Source organism: Metopolophium dirhodum, chromosome 9 (genome assembly GCF_019925205.1).
Source record: "Metopolophium dirhodum isolate CAU chromosome 9, ASM1992520v1, whole genome shotgun sequence".
Taxonomy (NCBI): Eukaryota; Metazoa; Arthropoda; class Insecta; order Hemiptera; family Aphididae; genus Metopolophium; species Metopolophium dirhodum.
The window spans coordinates 21,628,641-21,650,017 of record NC_083568.1 but is presented as its reverse complement, the minus strand read 5'-3'; the positions used below and the strand labels follow the sequence as shown (position 1 = coordinate 21,650,017).

The 21,377-nt window shown below is 31.8% G+C and overlaps 1 protein-coding gene and 1 long non-coding RNA gene across 2 annotated transcripts; both read left to right on the top strand.

Annotated features, from left to right (window-relative positions):
- The first annotated feature begins 47 nt into the window (after positions 1-47).
- LOC132951773 (uncharacterized) lies at positions 48-1,191 on the top strand. The gene is made up of 3 exons (XR_009665410.1): positions 48-598; positions 668-886; positions 1,056-1,191. It is a non-coding gene; the product is annotated as an uncharacterized LOC132951773 (long non-coding RNA).
- Positions 1,192-15,503: 14,312 nt separating this feature from the next.
- On the top strand, positions 15,504-18,539 carry LOC132953027 (uncharacterized). Its single transcript, XM_061025576.1, has 2 exons — positions 15,504-15,526; positions 17,711-18,539. The coding sequence occupies exons 1-2, from the start codon at positions 15,504-15,506 to the stop codon at positions 18,537-18,539; spliced, it is 852 nt and encodes a 283-aa protein (XP_060881559.1).
- The last annotated feature ends 2,838 nt before the right edge of the window (positions 18,540-21,377 follow it).

Below are 21,377 nucleotides of genomic sequence, written 5' to 3'. Positions count from 1 at the left end.
ATCAGTTTCCGTCTTATCATAGCTCGTCGGGCAACCATACAATCTTAAATCGTGAACATTATGTAACTTTTTTTTTGCGATGCTGCTAGTAAGAGTAAGCTACCACCCTACGAGGGGTCGGCTTGTTTACCATTCCCTATTTCAAGTATGCCACGCCCTCCTGGAGACCACAATCGCCCGATTAATCCAAATCACGGAATTTCATACCTCTGCTACTTGGCTACTTCGAGGGCCCGGCCCGGCCTAGAGTCCCACAAGGTGGGCAGTGACTAGGGTATACGATATACCTATTCATAATTTGTCCTAAGATAGTTACATTCATGATCATAATATTATAATTTATAGGTTATAGGTACTATAATTTGTTTATATTAGTTTTCGATTGGTATAAAGGACGGACTAAGATATACTAAGATGTACTACTTATATCTTAGTCACGGACATACATTATGTTTGCAGACAAAGTCAGTATTTATTATTTGGTTGTTTTCTAACAAAAAGTTGCTTGTTGTTACACTTTTTAGTGTTGGAAAAATGTTAGTGATATACTTTACACCATTGAAGAATGCATTTCAGACAGAAGCACTTACTCTATATGGTATATAACTATTTATTACTCTATTATAACTGTTGAGTTAATAAAATAAATTTTTTTTCAAACTTTTAGATATTATTTTACTTTTATTTGGATTAACATCAAGATTCTCTGAGCTACATTTACAAAAAAGGCTAACTAGTAAAAACTAGGAAAAAATGGCATTTGTGTAATGATATTGAAATTATACTACTCTTGGTTACATTGTGAATGGTATACAAGCTGCCAAAATGTTGGAGTAATTTGTTCCAATATCAATGTTTAGTATGAAAGTAGCCATTTCATATATAGGTACTAATAACATTTTTGTTTTTTTATAAATCCTGGACTCTGGCCGCCTTCGCCACACAGATCGGCGGACAATGCGATTCCCCATTAAAATTCCAACTAATGCTTATTATTATTTATAAAACTACATATTATATCAGTCTTATCGTTGTTTTTTTAAAACATTTTTCAGATTTTTTTTTTTACTGACTACCTTGCGACTTTAAATCTTAATACAGAATAAAAAATTAAAATCGTGAAAATTATAAACCTGGCTGCCCAGGTGAATGTTGCGGCAATGGTTGTGTAATTGCATATTTTAGGTCATTTCTTTTAGATTCTGAGCGAAGCGATGAATGTATTGATTCTACAATGATGTGTGTTTTTTTTTTTTTTTTTTATTTTTATTTTTATTTTTTTTTTATTTTTGTGTCTGTCATCACCTTTTAGGACAGTAAAAGTGCTTGGATTTTCTTCAATAGTAACTTTTCTGATAGGAAAGTGAATCTAGTTGGTACTTTGGGGGGTCAAAAGTAAAAATTTCCCAGTAGTTTTCACAAGCGACGTGAAAAACAAAAGAAAAATTAAGGAAAAACGGGAATTTTTACGCAAAATCTGTTTTCGAGAAAATCGATTTTGGTTTTTGGTGTAACTCTAAAACAAATGACCGTAGGGACATGCAATTTTGACTGAATGTTTATATTAGCATTTTCTATACACCATAAAATTTACAAAATATTTTGACTCTTTTTGAGCTGTTTACGGCCATTGTCAGTTTTCAATTTTTTTAGTTTTTTTTTCTATAAATATCAATAAAATTTTATCTGTTGATGAAAAAAGCTTGAAAATTTAATAGAAGGCTCCTAGGTTATTGTTTCAAAGGCAGATGAAAAAAAATTAAAAATCCTTAGTCACAGTTTTTAATTATAAGCATTTAAAGTTCAAATTTTGACAAAATACTGAAAAATCACGAAAAATAGCAAATTATTTTGATGAGAATTCATAAAAATTTTTCTTTTTAAATCTAAGATTTGAAAATGTAATATAAGATTACTCATAAGTTTGTCTACCTTTATCAAAAAAAAAATGTCTAGAAGAAACTTAAATTAAATTTTTATGAGCGTCTGAAATTTATATTTTTACAACATTTGATATTTACTCGATTTCTCATGTAACAATTTTCTTATTTTATTGTAATTAAAAAACGAATGACTGTAGATACTTGAAAATTTCACTGAATGTTTATATTAGCATTTTCTATACACCATAAAATGTTGAAAATATTTTGACTCTTTTTGAGCTGTTTGCGGACATTCTCAGTTTTCAATTTTTTTAGTTTTTTTTTTCTATAAATATCAATAAATTTTTATTTGTTGGGTAAAAAAGCGTGAAAATTTAATATAAGGCTCCTGATATATCGTTCTAATAGCAGTTGAAAAATATTAAAAATATATAGGCACAATTTTTTTTTATAAGCATTTAAAGTTCAAATTTTGACAACATTTATCAAATTTATAATTTATTAATTATTTTGTGGTTAAAAATTTATAAAATGTTCAACTTTTGTAGCTAAGGATTAAAAATTTAAAACAAGGTTCCACGTAAATGGGTTATATATAAATTACTTTATTCACTATAATATCATCAAATATACTTGGTAATATCATAGGCTGACGGACCGTTTTTGCTCAGAATCGTTTTTCTTATACAATGATATTATATCATTGAATTCAAATTTAACACCATCCATTACAGTGACCCACTTGTAACCTACTGTACAGCAGAGCGACATCCACTTATCCACCTTTTTTTTTTTTTATTGACTTAATTATTTATTATTATTAATATTATATGTGAGTTTTAAGTGTTATTTATTGGTTGTTTAATGCCCAATTTAATTATTTACTACAATTTTATAAAATGTTGTATAAATGTTTTTGTATATTGTATGCTTAGAATTTTAAATAATCATGTATTATTTTTTTTTTTTTAATTTTTTAAACTGTTTCAATCAAAATATTGTCTTTATAAGTTACTTAAAATTATTAGTTTTATTATTGTTGTGTAAAAAATTAAACAAAATATGTGAATGAACTACTATTCATATGTGTAACGTGGAAACTTTAAAATATTTAAATTCTTTTATATAAATAATTCATAGTAAATTTTAAGTAGGTATTATTATTGCTGTTTAATCACTTTATAGTACAGTAGTCACTCTATAATTCGAAATTTAGGGGGCCGAGTTAAAAATTCGATTAATAGAGGTTTTCGATTTACCGAGTGTTCGAATAATCGGCGATCACTTTTTTTTTGTCGGCTATCGACAAACGCTTGTACTTTACGGGACCCATATTGCGATTGACTACGTTTTATTCGATTTCAACAACGGTTTACGGTTTACCTATTGTAGAGGTTTATTTTGATAAAATAATACTATTAAAGTTTAGATTAGGTAGGTAAGGTACGATAACATTTATTATCTACGATAATATTTTATAACCACCGTCGTTATTAGTTTCATTAAGAGTACGTCAAATAGATTGTACATTTGTACATAATATTTATGAGTACATACACATTATGAACTTACATATAATCACGTTTAAGAAAATTCGAATTAGAAGTTCGTGAAAAAAAATTCTAATTGTAGAGTGTGTCCCACTGACAGACATTTCGAATTATCGGGAGGACCGGAATACATGTATTTTCTTCTAATTATAGAGGTTTTCTGAGGGAACTCAGTGTTTAGTTCGATTTATGGAGTTTTTCGAATTATCGAGCGATTACTGTTTATTGTATAATAATGTAATTTATGATGGCTCAACTTTAATTATTATACTGTGAAACCCAGAAACCATACTGTTGGATAGCAGTAGCGGATTTGATTCGTCTTCTAGAGTGGGGCCCCCTAGTAGGGCAATATCCTTTTGGTCAACACATTTTACTTTTAACTATTTACATCCTTAGGCCTATACAGAGGGAAAAATATGTATCCAATAGTAAAATTTGTAGACTGTGTTTATAACTTATAAACACTCTGAATTTCTATACAGATATTTAAAAGAAATTATTATTTATAGGAAGTTTATGATGTCTAGAGGCCCCCCTATACAGCGCACCAGTTGGATAGATATTATTTTTTAATATTCAATCATCTCTGGAGCTATGTATCAGTATAACAGCTATTATATCTTGAATTTTAATCTGGCTGCTATTGTTTTTAGTAAATAGTTTTTATCAAATATATAAATTGTAAAACAGAAATATAAGTTATTTAATTTAATTTTTATTCAAAAATAAGTTAACTAAATACAAACTATTATAATATTGTATTTAGTTTACTAAATTTGTCATGTATGTAAAACATTTAAGTCCCACCTATCAAAATTAAAATAATGATATCAGTCATATTTTTTTTAACACACCATAATTTTTGGAAACGATTACCTAAGAATACAAGGACAGATAATATAATGTATGTTGTTACCTGCTGGCTGATGCAATGTTGAGAAATTATATTAGTGATAACCTGTATCTTTTATTATTATCTTTTACATTTCTATACATATTTATCATGGTTAATACTTTAATAGATAATATACAAGAGTATTTTAAATTTGAGAAGTTATGTGCCATCAGAATTTGCTAGATTGCCAATATCTATGGATGATATTGAATATTGATCACTGGAAGGCAACAGAACTAAGGACTTTTATTTTATATTATGGTCATATCATTTTAAAAGGAAAATTAAAAAAAAAAGTATTACTTTTATTTAGCGCAATATGGCTTTTAAGTTTTAGTCAATTCAGAGACTTGTATTTTATGTAATGAAAAAGCAAGGATTTTATTTGAACAATTTATCAATGACTATGCTATTTTATACGGATCTGAATTTATTACTTATTACTTAAAAACATGGTCCACTTGATTCGTTTAGTGCTTTTAGGTTTGAAAATTATTTTTAAAAAAAGTATTAAATGTGCAAATATCCTTGACAAGAAGTTAGTAACAGGATTATTGAAAAATACAATGAAATAAATAATTCTATTGCAAGTCAAATAAAATATCCACTAAATCAAAAAGAAAAACTAAATAATAATTATTCTTATATTGTTGGTGAATTAGCTCATGAAAGAGTGATTTTGTAAACTGTTTATTAAACATTAATTCTGTTAATAATAAATGTGTCGTATTAAAAAATGGTGATTTGGTGATAATAAAAAATATAATACAGTTTGCTGATAATGAAATAAAATTTGATGTCCAAAAAATGTGGAATGTTTCTGAAGTTTTTAATTTGTTTAAATTTAGTTTATCATTAAGAGATCGGTTCTTTTGTTGTTGATTTTGATTTCTATCAACTGATCAAACATATAATACTGTTGTTTTTTGAATGATATTAAATGCAAATGTTTTTTTTTTACAACGTCTGTTTGTAAAGCAGTTATTATAACATTAAGCCATGACTATTGATTATACTTAAACCTAAAAATATAATTAAATTGATAATTATATTTTATTTTGTATTAATAAAACTGTCTTATTTGTTATTATTATTTATTTATTTACCTTAGTAGGAATCTATTTACTAATCTAAAAATTAATAATAATTGTGGTATCACCCGTATTAGACAATACGCGGTAAACCAACTATCGCCTTACCCTCGTATTCTCTAGTTAATGACACTCTCTAAAGTTAATTAAAATGGCACTGTTAACTCGTTGAGGTACGATGGTAGGCGCTTGTCAATTCTTAGTTCGTTCCTATCTAGTTGAAATGACTCAAAGATTACATATACCTTGGCACTATTCAGTTTAATAAAACTTCATTGACACATAGTACGTATATCCCGGCGCTGTTCCTATAAAAGGTAAGAACGTAAGAATGACTAAAATAATGTTTTCAGGTCGGAAACACTTTTATTGTATTTAAAACAAACATAAATAAAACACTTAGCAAATTCAGATCGCCTAGCCCGTACTACGATCGGCGTTTCACACGCACGTCGTAGCTACGTTCTCGCCGAATCACTCAGCGACAACGGGGGGCGTGCCTGCGCGTACGGCGGTGTTATATAGACAATATTATTGTCGCCTCAGCACATATTGCTTCGCTGGCCTGACCTATGTCAATAATTTACAATTTGAAATATTCCCACCTATATTACATATATATTAAATAATATTATTTTGACGACTGTCTGCAATATACGACATAATCAAATGGTAATTTGACTACTTAATACTATACTTATAATAGATACCTATATACTATACCATTGATTATAAATACTAGTACTAGACTATACCTATAGGTACCTATTGTGTTTTGTATGCGACATGCCAACATGTTGGTGTATTGTTAATTATTTATAGGTATCTACCTCATTAGGTAGGTATTTCAAAAACTTAAGTTGGTCAGTAGTATACTATGTATATCATACGGTATACCTATTTTATTGATTACCTAGAAAATTATTTTATTTATAGATAGGTAATAATGTAATATGTATAGGTTATAGGTAAGTATTAGATAGTTTCTCATATAACTCGCTTCAATTAAATAAGTATTAAAACAATTTAAATAGCCCATAGGTCTCTAATAGAAATAACAATTTGCTAATAATTATAATATACCTACTTAAAGGACCATACAACACAAAAATTTCAAGGATTTCAAACAAAGATTCTTATCCTTAATTTTGAAAATATGTATCTATAGTTAGTCAATTTACGAAAATAATAAAATTGTATTATACTTAGTAATTTATTAAATAGGTAGATTGTTGCAACTAATACGAATACAGTATAATATATCCAAGTCATAACTCACAGTATATTATAATACGTATATTGTAATATATTAATTTTGTTCTTTAAATGCCTTTAATTATGTTAAGTTTCCAATGAGTTAGGGTAGGCGATAGGTCGTAACGCGTAGGTTTTAGGTCCCCTAAATTACTAGCCAATTTCGGGTATTGACAGTAGATTCGATACTCTGAAATGCCAAACAATTTTTTTCATTATTTTACTATAGTTAACGTTATACTATTGTTCTATGGTTATACATTTATGTTGAAATAACGTCTATGTAACATCCAATAATGGTAAGATACGTAACATCATAGACAAGTATATGGTAACATGATGTTACTAACATCAGATAGTATACTCTGTACTGTACCAAATAAGAGCGCACCGGGCGGCGCACGAAAACCGGTCGAAACTCGCGCATGACAGAGAGCGCTACCTCGTATTCCGGCGGCAGCAGGGTCAACTGTGTATACAGAGTGTTGTATATTATCACACCATTTCAACGGTATTACGCAGTGGGTACACAAATAAAGGGAAAAAATGGTGGTAGGATCGGTAAAAACGTTTATAATATATTGTGTTCAATACCCAAGAAAAAAAAAATGAAAAATATGTGTATTATTTTACCGTATAATACGCGTGAAACGCATTATTACTTCAGTTAGGTCGGCGGCGAACCCGACCGACGACCCGCGACCAATGACAGAGCGAATTCATTTGGATGCGCCAGCGCATTTATTTGGTACAGAGTATAATTGTTACGATGTTTTTGAGATGTTAGTCTCACACGTTACATTTGCGTTAATGAATCATACATGTGACGTTAGGCAATTTGGACAGCGGTACCGTTGATGTTAATATTACGCAAAAGCAACAACAAATGCAATGTTACATGCTGATTTGATACTTCCTTGAAATGTTTCTGTAACAAAATATTGCACAGTGATAGTGTAGGTACGTCGGATGCAACCGGCACATACGACAAAACTGGGAATAAGATCTATGGATTTATTATATTATAATATCAATCGCCTATGGCAAATGCCAATCGTCATCATTCCCCGGACACGATTCACAATTCTAATAATTTCAATGAACAAAAAATATTAATACCTACCTACCTACCCAACAATCAACGGTCAAGTCGTTAAACACTAGGTACTTTAGTATACAACATTTACTCGCATATTTCGTTCAAGTCATTTTCACAAATTATCTCGATACATAGGTACAGTTTGGAGCGAGACGAAGACGGGCGAAGATATAACAGTCTTTTGATATTGGAGTCTGCACTTTAGATGTGTCACAGCTACATTAACCCGAAGAGTCGATGTATACGTAAGTTTGTTTCTAACTTGCACATTTTAGCTACGTTCAGGTTATTTTCATAAAATATTTCGATACTTTCAAGTTTCAGTTCGGAGCGAGATGTGGACGGATGAAGATAGAAGTTTCTTCGGCGGTCTGCACTCAAATTATTATGGTACAGCAACGTTTCGACGGAAGAGTCTGTGTTAAGGTAGGTACGCGTAAGTTTGTTTTCATATTATTTTGGCGTTTAAATTTAAATTTTAAACAGCATATACGTTTACTCCCGTTATAAACGCAATGTAATAAATATTAAATACGTGAGCCGTAACAATCCAAAAGCCACGTTCTTTCCACCACGCCAAGTTTAATACGTAGTACGTACCTAATTTTGCCTATACTATACGCCGGTTAACACCTTCGGTTTGCGCGAAGTATTTAAAATAATTTATTATAAATTATATAAAACATTATACACATCATATTTATTAGTATTTAAACCTATTTTGTCGTAGCTTATACCTTAGATATAGGTAAATATTTTGCAATTATATTTTTTACTATAGTTATTATTTTTGATTATAATATAATAATAGGTACACTTCAATATAAATTGGTTGTTATCAAGACTCAAAGTCTTACAACGTACTCTTTACTAGCTGTTTTCAAAACGGATTATGATTTAAAAAATATTGCATCATAGCAGTTGCTATATGGAGCAACCCGGGTGACATAAAATAGGAATTTTCTTTTTTTTTATTAGAAGTAAGGATTAAACTTCACAGGTCATTAAGTGTAAATTAAAATATATAAAAAAATAATTACAAATTACCCACATAAGTTCGATGTTTTTGGACGTACAATAGGAATTATTCATGTTTTTTTAAAAAGTTTTTTCGAGACATCGTTATAATATTACATTATAAATTATTACAATATTATATTATTAATTTACACGCAGTGAGGGTTAGTAGTAAAATATGGTGTACGCTGCAGAAGAAATTGAACAAAACAAAACAAAAAAAGATGGGCAAGTGGGTACCGCATTGCTGTACAGTAGGTAGTTGTGATGGATGTGTAAATGTGTTATATTTGAATACGTTGATAAACCATTGTATACGAAAAACGATTCTGATCGGTTACCGTAGTCCTATAATATAATTTAATATCAATTAAAAGGTTTTAACACTTTTTGTCTTAGCACATTTTATCCCCCCAAAAAAGTATATGGTTGCCTACCTTCAAACATAATATCATAGGTCCTTATCATAGGTTTGACAACTCCGAAGGATTTCTCTTATTAAAGGCAACCACTACGATTTTGGGGGGATCCTATGTCGCAAGCATTTTAACGTTGACTGTCCCGTATCGATACCTATAGTATTTGATTATATTTTTCGACAGGCTGCAGCTATAAAAGGTATGCGAAATACTAAAATATAACTTTGGATTTGTATTAAATATATTATTTTGTATAAACTATTCGAAAATTTATTCGATTAGGTATATTGACGTCCGCACGTTCTACACAATACATAGTACTATCTACCATCCTTGCACAATGTAGAGTTTATATTATTATATCTATTCTTGCCGTATCCGCCGGTGTTATTTTATGATTTATTAATTATGTAACAGTTCCCGTCGCGTTTAGTGTTTGAAGGTTTAAACACAGACTATAATATTATATGGTTTAAATATTTCTTGGAACATAACATAAATATACATATAATATTCGTGTAACGTTTATACTGCATGTCTGTAGTCAATGTTCATTATCATTGTACTCTATATAAACGACCCACGAGTCTTTTGTTATTAGTATTTAGTATATTATGTTTTAACGATTTTTAGTCGTTAAATCTGTAAGTTGTACCAATTGATTTATACACTGAACAATATAAAAATAATACAAAAACAATAATTTTTTGTGTTCACATGTTATTATTGAACTAAAACAAATAAGTAATATTATAAAAAGGGGAACAATTTTGAAAAAAAGTAATATTTATATTTACACGAAAAAAAAGGCTACTGGTCACCTCTGCAACGTTCTCCCGACCGGTCCCGCGGGTTGACGGGTATCGCGGGCGCGTTTGCTCGGACGCGTGACGACCTTGCCCAGCCGGCGAGGCCACACCGAGTCGGCCGCGGGTGACCGGAAAACGTGCGCGGGTGACATACCGCCGGACACCGTCCGTGCTCTTTCTCGTATCCACTCACTTCCTTTGCGTCGCCGTCATCCTGTCCGTCGTCTTCGGCCCAAGCGTGAGCTACTGACGGTTTTGTCGCCAGCAACAGCACAGCGCGCGGAAAATGCGGTTTACGCGCTACCATCCCGCCGAAAACCGGTTTCGACGTCGTGGAACGCGTTTTCCGGTTGCTGCTGTCTCACCGCTATGCTGGTGCACTGCCGTGTCCTTCGCCGGCTCAATCCCGCCCGACACGGCGTCGTCTTGCATTGCGTCGACCAACCAACAAGGCTCTGCGAAGTTGTCGTCGCCTTTTTGAATTGCATCTTCTAGCGTTGCGTCCTTGGGGACCGTCGCACAATTATCTTCATGGTCCGATAGTTCTGTGATGGACACCGCTTCGCCGCAAGACGATGAATTCCTGGCCAAGACGAATATCATAGGCCCCACGAATATTATAATTACACGATCGTAATCCTCGATCGTATCCTCGTAATATAAATAATTGCCGTTAATTATGTTCTCCAATATAGCTTCTATATTATCCATCAATATGGCATTCAATTCATCAGTTTTGTGAATACTGGTGAGAGCTATGTTTTTGATATTCTGTGGAACGTATTAATTGTTTTTTTTGATTTTTTTTGCGGTTGTCTTCCTCAACGTTTTTATACCTTACGCAAGGTTAGAAAAAATATTTTACAATAAGATATATTAATGATATCATAAATTGATTATTAAATATATTTATGTAAAGGAAATTACTATAATTCGACAGTTAATGGTTCGTGGCGAAATATAAACTGATTCAAAATGTGTAATCGGACGTATGAATAAACATCCAAACGAATATTTTCATGACAACAAAATAATATAATATTGTTCAAAATTGAAAATATATTATACAGCCAATTTATTTACGGCCAATAAATTGGTTGTTATCAAGACTCAAAGTCTTACAACGTACTCTTTACTAACCGTTTTCAAAACGGATTATGATTTAAAAAATATTGCATCATAGCAGTTGCTATATGGAGCAACCCGGGTGACATAAAATAGGAATTTTCTTTTTTTTTATTAGAAGTAAGGATTAAACTTCACAGGTCATTAAGTGTAAATTAAAATATATAAAAAAAAAATTACAAATTGTATTAAGACTTAGAGATTACGAAAAAAGATTTGTACATTGTTGGAATTTGTTTATGAGATTAGTTTTCGTTAAAAAAGTAATAATTTCAGTGATATTGTTTGTTTTCGTTGAGTGCTTCTTCCATATTCGGAGGTATTGGTATAGGTTGTTTCTTATGTCCCGGTACTTAGTGCCATCTAGGATGATGTGTTGAATTGGGAGGAATGATATCCCAATAATTTTGCCATTAAGAGTATATTTAGTGTTTGATGAATGATTGGATGTCATTAGCCGGTAGGTTGGAGACTGTTGGATGGGGGATGATCCTGGTTGCAAGGTCAGCTGCCTTGTCTGCCATTTTGTTGCTGGTTATACCTATGTGGGATGGTCCCCACATAAGTTCGATGTTTTTGGACGTAGAATAGGCATTATTCATGTTTTTTTAAAAAGTTTTTTTCGATAAACATATGAAATATATTTAACGATGAACCGTTATACATATTATACAGCCACAAAATTTATATAGGTAATATATTCATAGTTCATACCTACCTTCTACATATGCGGATTTATATACTTCATAAATCTTTTATGATTGAAATCGTGTAAATAATTTAATTAAACAATCAGGTACATATAAATGTAAATTAAATTAATAATAAAAAAAAAACAATTTGTGAAAGGAACACGATTATTGCTAATATTTAAGTCTTGATCGTTATTAAATAATAAATTCAAATATTTTAATAGCAATTAACTACTAATATACATTGTAAAATATAGTTTCTGATTGACTTATATGTGACTAATATTAAATGATTATTTCTGAAAAAAATCCAAACAATTTAATACTAGGGTTCTCATAAATTGATCGTATAGCAGCCTAAAAATATCAAAAATACTTTTGAACAATATTTATGATGTTTACACTTACCAGATTAAAATTTTGACGAAATTGGTTATTTTTAACGAGGAATAACGATTTTAGTTTCCTTTTATGGTGTAAGTATCTATTAATACAAACAATAAATTATTATTCGAAAACACAATTTCATATTATTATTTACTAAATACAATGAACATAAGAATAAACATATGATTACATACTAAGTATTATAATATATTGTACCTATATGAAAATCGAAGCTTTATTTCGACAACTTATCGTGTACACAGACACAAAAAAAAATTAAAATCTTAAAAAACACATCATTGTAAAATCAATACATTCATTGTCCGCTCAGAATCTCCATATCTCCATACTATATAAAGCGTGAGTACGTCTGGCGCTCCTCTGGTCCTTTTCCGTACTAGACTTAAGAGACGGCCACTGAAAAAATTCGATGGGCGGTCTCCCAGGCCTCTTCTTTGTAATATTATATATCAGAAAAAAAGGTATATTTACGATGAACTTAGAGATTATAAGTTTGAAGATGTATAAAAAATGTTATCGCAGTCGGATTGCATACCTTATGACGTGACCCGGCCGTCGCACATTGTCCGCTATCCGACGAAGTCGGATTGCCTACCCGGATAACTGAGGTGACTGCCTTGAGGTGACACCAAAAAAATCGAGGTGGCTATATGATTTTTTTACGGAATTTCGAATTTCCGGCGGCAAAACCCGGGCTACCCTGTCGAACCGCGGTGGTCCTAACCTTATCACAATTCCTTATCACCAGACCTCCTTATAACACACCAACCGGCTTGAGACCGACGACCAGACCAAAAGACCACTGCAGCTTCCGACATCGGTTAAAACTCTTCGCCAACTCGGGGGGGTTTGGGGGTCTCTCCCAGCGACGCTTGGAGAGCTATTAAATATATAACCGGTTAGGGTGCATTGTACGCGTATAGACTATAAGTATGGCGTCCGAGGTCGATATAATAAATGTTATTATATATATAATGTTGTGGAAGAATGGTTGCAAGCCGTAATCGTGAATTCCTTGTGCTATGTGCGGTGTTCCAAAGGCGATAAACCTTTCACTCGACCCCTGAGCACGTTTACAGCAGACAGTGGAGTACGGCATGCCCTTCCACCCACCTCACGATGGTCATGGGTGGTCCTTTGAACGGAGGCCGCCAACTATAAGATACAGACGAATTCAAAGCGAGGATAGATAAGTTTCCCTAAAACTATGTTCTATGATAGTCTGTGATGGTCTTACTGGTAGACTACACATTTAGGCTACACTGCAGCTACATAATATCTACATAATAATTATGATAACTTAGCTCGTACAATGTAGACCGATTGCGGTGCAGCGCTCCGAGAGTGCTGCAGAGAGAAGCAAAAAGAAAAACTCGTAACTCTGCTACCGTACCATAGATTTACATGGAAAAGACATCGTTATAATATTACATTATAAATTATTACAATATTATATTATTAATATACACGCAGTGAGGGTTAGTAGTAAAATATGATGTACGCTGCAGAAGAAATTGAACAAAACAAAACAAAAAAAGATGGGCAAGTGGGTACCGCTTTGCTGTACAGTAGGTAGTTGTGATGGATGTGTAAATGTGTTATATTTGAATACGTTGATAAACCATTGTATACGAAAAACGATTCTGATCGGTTAGCGTAGTCCTATAATATAATTTAATATCAATTAAAAGGTTTTAACACTTTTTGTCTTAGCACATTTTATCCCCCCAAAAAAGTATATGGTTGCCAACTTTCAAACATAAAATCATAGGTCCTTATCATAGGTTTGACAACTCCGAAGGATTTCTCTTATTAAAGGCAACCACTATGATTTTGGGGGAATCCTATGTCGCAAGCATTTTAACGTTGACTGTCCCGTATTGATACCTATAGTATTTGATTATATTTTTCGACAGGCTGCAGCTATAAAAGGTATGTGAAATACTAAAATATAACTTTGGATTTGTATTAAATATATTATTTTGTATAAACTATTCGAAAATTTATTCGATTAGGTATATTGACGTTCGCACGTTTTACACAATACATAGTACTATCTACCATCCTTGCACAATGTACAGATTATATTATTATATCTATTCTTGCCGTATCTCCGCCGGTGTTATTTTATGATTTATTAATTATGTAACAGTTCCCGTCGCGTTTAGTGTTTGAAGGTTTAAACACAGACTATAATATTATGTGGTTTAAATATTTCTTGGAACATAATATAAATATACCTATAATATTCGTGTAACGTTTATACTGCATGTCTGTAGTCAATGTTCATTATCATTGTACTCTATATAAACGACCCACGAGTCTTTTGTTATTAGTATTTAGTATATTATGTTTTGACGATTTTTAGTCATTAAATCTGTAAGTTGTACCAATTGATTTATACACTGAACCATATATAAATAATACAAAAACAATAATTTTTTGTGTTCACATGTTATTATTGAACTAAAACAAATAAGTAATATTATAAAAAGGTGAACAATTTTGAAAAAAAGTAATATTTATATTTACACGAAAAAAAAGGCTACTGGTCACCTCTGCGACGTTCTCCCGACCGGTCCCGCGGGTTGACGGGTATCGCGGGCGCGTTTGCTCATACGCGTGACGACCTTGCCCAGCCGGCGAGGCCACACCGAGTCGGCCACGGGTGACCGGAAACGTGCGCGGGTGACATACCGCCGGACACCGTCCGTGCTCTTTCTCGTATCCACTCATTTCCTTTGCGTCGCCGTCATCCTGTCCGTCGTCTTTGGCCCAAGCGTGAGCTACTGACGGTTTTGTCGCCTGCAACAGCACAGCGCGCGGAAAACGCGGTTTACGCGCTACCATCCCGCCGAAAACCTGTTTCGACGTCGTGGAACGCGTTTTCCGGGTGCTGCTGTTTCACCGCTATGCTGGTGCACTGCCGTGTCCTTCGCCGGCTCAATCCCGCCCGACACGGCGTCGTCTTGCATTGCGTCGACCAACCAACAAGGCTCTGCGAAGTTGTCGTCGCCTTTTTGAATTGCATCTTCTAGCGTTGCGTCCTTGGGGACCGTCGCACAATTATCTTCATGGTCCGATAGTTCTGTGATGGACACCGCTTCGCCGCAAGACGATGAATTCCTGGCCAAGACGAATATCATAGGCCCCACGAATATTATAATTACACGATCGTAATCCTCGATCGTATCCTCGTAATATAAATAATTGCCGTTAATTATGTTCTCCAATATAGCTTCTATATTATCCATCAATATGGCATTCAATTCATCAGTTTTGTGAATACTGGTGGGAGCTATGTTTTTGATATTCTGTGGAACGTATTAATTGTTTTTTTTGATTTTTTTTGCGGTTGTCTTCCTCAACGTTTTTATACCTTACGCAAGGTTAGAAAAAATATTTTACAATAAGATATATTAATGATATCATAAATTGATTATTAAATATATTTATGTAAAGGAAATTACTATAATTCGACAGTTAATGGTTCGTGGCGAAATATAAACTGATTCAAAATGTGTAATCGGACGTATGAATAAACATCCAAACGAATATTTACATGACAACAAAATAATATAATATTGTTCAAAATTGAAAATATATTATACGGCCAATTTATTTCCAAAGGTATTACATAATAATATGTACATTTAAACATTATTCATGTTATCATGAATACTTCTATTGTAGAGGTAATATAATAATTGGAATACCTTTATATAGCTGTATATACCTTGATAAAGAACCTTTATTGCACGTCACAATAATTTGTTTCTAATCACAAAAAATAATTTTCATCCAGATATTTGAAATATTTGAGGATGTCATTAGTTGACTCTAATATGTAATTCAAACTTATAATTAATTTGTTGACACTCGATCGATACATCGAGTACTAGTCTAAAATATAAAATATACCTACCCAATACAATTAAATTGATTTATTAAATAATAATTATTAATTTCGTGCTCGGGGAATATGTTAGACTTGGAATTTTACAAATCTAGTTTGTACCTATAACAATTTATAGTCGGCACTGTAAATTTGATGTTTTGATGTATTTACTGTATACCTTTATCTAAAAACCAGTAATCACATTTATTTATAATCACATTTTAGATTCTGAATGGAACGATGATTGTATTGATTTTACATTAATGTGTATTTTTTTTATTTTTTTTGTGTCTATACCTAACCTTTTAGGACAGTAAAAGTGCTTGGATTTTCTTCAACAGTATCTTTTCTGATAGGAAAGCACATCTAGTTGGTACTTTGGGGGGTCAAAAGTAAAAATTTCCCAGTAGTTATCAAGAGCGCCGTGAAAAACAAAAGAAAAATTAAGGAAAAACGAGAATTTTTACGCGAAATCTGTTTTCGAGTTTCTGTTTCAAAATCGGTTTTGGTGCAACTCTAAAACAAATGACCGTAGATATATGAAAGTTTGACTGAATGTTTATATTAACATTATCTATGCACCATAAAATTATCCAAGCCACCTGAACTTTTTCTTTATTTTTTTTGTGCTTATCTAAAATGCATTTGCCTACGGGCGTCCAAGTTCCCATTTCAATTTTTTTTCATTAATTTATCTTTAGTTGACTTTTCTATAGATTTTTTATACATTGATAACTTGGTGCCTTGTGAGTAAACATTCTTTAATGAACTAATTATTGCTATAGTGCGTTTCATGGCAACTGCGGCTCGACGCTAACGCGCTTCTTGGCGGTTTTGTCTTAAGCTAGGGGTTTTCAAACTAGGATCGAAAAGAATTTTTTGTATATAAATGGTTGCTATGGTAACATATTATTCATATAGAGTTGGCATTTTTAATGGGCAACGAAGTGCACGGGATCAGCTAGTAATAATATAAAAAAATCCAGACTGACAAACCGTCTCTGCTCAGAATCATTTTTCTTATACAAAGATATTATATCATTGAATTCAAGTTTAATACAATCCATTATACATTGATCTACTTGTAACCTTCTGTACAGCAGAGCGACATTCATTTACCCGCTTTATTTTCCTTTATACCCCCTATTTTCATTAATTAACCCGTAGAAACTTAGGCCATTGGCTGGTTTTTAACTGTGGGGGAGGGCACTGTAGGTTTTAGTTTGGCAGAAATTTCGGTAGCGGTGTCGTATGCTATCTATGCTATCACTGAATACTAGTGTCGTATGCTATCTACAAATACCTTATCGGGTAGCGGTGTCGTATGCTATCTACAAATATTCATTTACACTCTACAAAGTACAAAGTTAGATCTCACGGGTTTTTAACGATTAGTTGTGTCTGTGAATTATTCGCGTGTGTTTGTCATTTGTATTGCGTTCAAAATGTCTTCAATTGGTGATTTATATAGAGATATTATTTATACTGATGATACTTGTGTGAATTTTTTAAAATAAAAAGGTGTCTTACCTAAATAAGAATTTTGTAAAAAAATCAATAATATTAGCAATGAAGTGTGTGGAGGCGTTCTCAAGGAATGTTATAAAAATAGCCGCAAACGAGATTCCGATGGGCAATTTGTGAAAAGTTTATGCCAGATAGTAGAGCTCGTATGGTATTGGGCACATGTTATGCAAGTAATTCAAACTATGAAATGGACAGGCAGAAGTCAACACACCGTGTCGGATTGGTACAATCTTTGCCGTGATATTTGTGTTGACCAATTTGAAAAACGTACAAAAATGGGTGGTGTAGGATTCGTAGTGCAAATAGACGAATCTTTATTTCAAGGCAAGCGGAAGTATAACCGTGGTCGCCTACGTCTAGGAGATCGTCAACCTAGAGAAGAAATTGTAGAATCAGGATCTAGCAGTTCTGATACTGATACTGAAATAACTAATCGAAATTACGGTGTACGCGTACGGGGGCCGTGGGTGTTTGGAATGTGTTGTAGACGTGATAATATAGTAGAACGTCGATTGTTTATCGTTCAAAAAAGAGACCGTGCCACTTTGCTTCCAATTATTAAAAGAGAAATTGAGCCAGGGACGACCATTTTTTCAGATGAATGGAAAGCTTACAGCTGTTTAAACGATCATGGATATATCCACAATACCGTAAATCATAAAATTAATTTCATCGATCCACAAACAGGAGCTGAAACTCAAACTATGGAATGTTATTGGCGACATATAAAGGTGAAATATGGTATAAAATCGCATGGTGCCACTAATTTGCTGGAAAGGCAGCTTAAAGAAGAATGGTGGCGCTCCATAAACACAACAAATACGTTTGAAACATTTTTTATTGATATGAAAAATACTTTTCAACTTTAATTAAGAACATTCATTGACAATCTTCATTTATTTATGAAGTGCTCTGGTTTAAAACGAAGTACGTAAATAGCGATGTGTAGATAACATTCAGTGCGTAGATAGCATACGACACCGCTACCAAAATTTCCAATTTTTCCCAAATTTTCCAATTTGTTAAAAGATAAGGTACTATATATTGAAATCGAAGCACTTCTTCTGGTAGAAATTTTATATACAGGATAAAAAAAATAAACACCATTGTAAAACCACTAGCTTTTTCGCTCCGCTCAGAATCTAAAAGCAAAGAATAACCACCTGTCTTGGCTCACATTGTATTGACAATTGATAATATGAAGTAGGTAAAATACTATATTAAAATCACATTATTAATAAATAAAGAATACCAGAAGATTATAATGTTAACTAAAATCAACCTAAAAATATATTATGTACGATGTACCTATAACATTTGATAAGTATCAATACATTTAATGGAACAGCACGTATTACAGAAAGTAAGAAAACCAACTTTTGTTTTTATGTTTTAAAAAAAGTTTAAACTTTAAGGATTGAAGGATATCAGATTATGAAGTCTTATTGTTAAACTTTTCTTTTATACTTATAATAGTGAGTGGTACCTACATCAAAATCAAATTCACGCTGATCAATCATAAACTAGAGAAATTATGTATTACATACCTACATAGCTATATTTTGTCTTGATTTTGGACTTGAATAACTTAAAACTTCGCACAACCATTAAAAAGCACATGTGTTTGTATGTTCACCTTTTCAATCTAAGGAATATTGATTTATGTAAATAATATAACTTAAAGAAAACAAATTGTACACATATACATTATGATAATATAACACTATACCAGTTTATTATTTTTGCATTTTACATTTTTAATCGTTTTAAAATATTCAAATTCAAAATACTAACTAAACAATAAATTATTAAATATTGTAATTATTAATAATCGACATTTTCAAAAAAAATATTCACTAAAAAATGTATAGTAAAAAAAGGGGGGAAGTTCTCATTTGAGAAACAGAAGTTTATTATCGCCACTTCTTAAGTACCTAGTTCAAAGAAATTTAAGAATTTGATGAGATAAATTCATTACTATTGGAAAAATTGGGGTGAGTATGCTTGGTGTCAATCAGCCTATTTAATATGATAAATCAAAAGTTTCAATACACATTTAATTGTAATTTACAAAGTATTCTACAAAATGTTTTTTTTTTTATATTTTGGTTTATTCTTCAAGAAGATAATGGGCCCCATCAATACAATATAGTATATGTATACAATATTGAATTTAACTGATAAAAACAATCTATATCAGTTGTATGTAAAAACATTTTTATACATATTGGCTGTCTTCTTTTTGGTATTCAAAGAAGTCAGTGGTTGCTATTGTTATTACTTGGGTATTACTTTAATCGTGATAATAGTTGTCAGCAGTCTAAGTTGTTATTTATGTAACTTTCTAGCCAGTCAAGTGACGTTGTATGTGTTAATAATATTTAATCAAATTATGTACATTCATTATAATATATTATCGTCTGTACAAATATTATACGAAGTCAAGTGCTCAAACAAGTTCTATAAGTAATTTTACTTAGAAATGTTATTAGTCTGACAGTGTGGATACTTAATAGTCAAGCAAATTAATGAATTTTAAATTAAAATATATTTTATGGTTTTGACAGATTTTATGCCCAATATTACCTATCAGTTTCCATGAGATCATCATGTCCATCGAAGTCCACTAAATTATGGTTACCACATTTTCTTCACGGAGCACGTTATTACACTAGCGACTTAAGTTTGTGGCACGCTTTCAATACAATAAGTGTACTCCTTAATGATTAAGTACTTTTGGGTTCGGGAAATGTCTTACGCCGCAGCCGCCCAAACAAACAATACAATATTAAAAATATGCGTATGTACCTACATTTTGTAGTTATTTTTTTTCGTAACTATTATTTTTTTTCTAAAAAAAGTCTTATCTTATCTAATTGTATTTATAAATGTGTTGGAAAAATTTTTTTCCAACAGTATATTTAATAATATATTTGTATTATTGTCATGGGTCTAAATAAAAGAAAGTTCAAACGTTCACGACCGGATTCACGACACATATTCAACATTAGCACGGCGCACCAATGCCGCGGTATAATCTTTGGAAATCATTGGTCTGGACATAACCGTTTCCCTACAGTTATCTCAAAGACATAATATTAATATACTGTTGTGTTACTTAACACAAAAACCCGTAGTTTGTACTATAATACCTATGTTATATTGTACATATTTTGATTATCCCGAACATAGTGTATTATAATGCAAGCGACTTACCACGTCATTAACGTTGGCAATTATTTTATTCATTCAATAAAAAAATATATAATATTATATTATATGCGACTGTCAACTATAATAATATTCGATACTATACATGCCTACTAATTAATTCATACTCTATATGTAACTTTTATAATAAATGTTGTGACGTTTCAAGTAGGTTATAATGGTTATATACTTATATCTGACTTATGAAAAGAGTCCTAAAAAATATTGCTTATTATAATTAGCGTCTAATTATTAAAATTACCAAAGAAGCCATGAACTTATGCATTTTATTTGTATTTCATTGGTTGGTTGATGACAAAAATCTATATTTATATCCACTGCAAGTACTATTCTAAAGTAAAATGTATAATGGAATAAACTTCATATTAAAAATATATTTCAAACTGCTAGTTTAATAAAATATCTTCTTACTTTGTGAAAGAAAATATTTCTCATTCAATTTATTTACCCATAGAATGCGTATTAAATCCAATTAG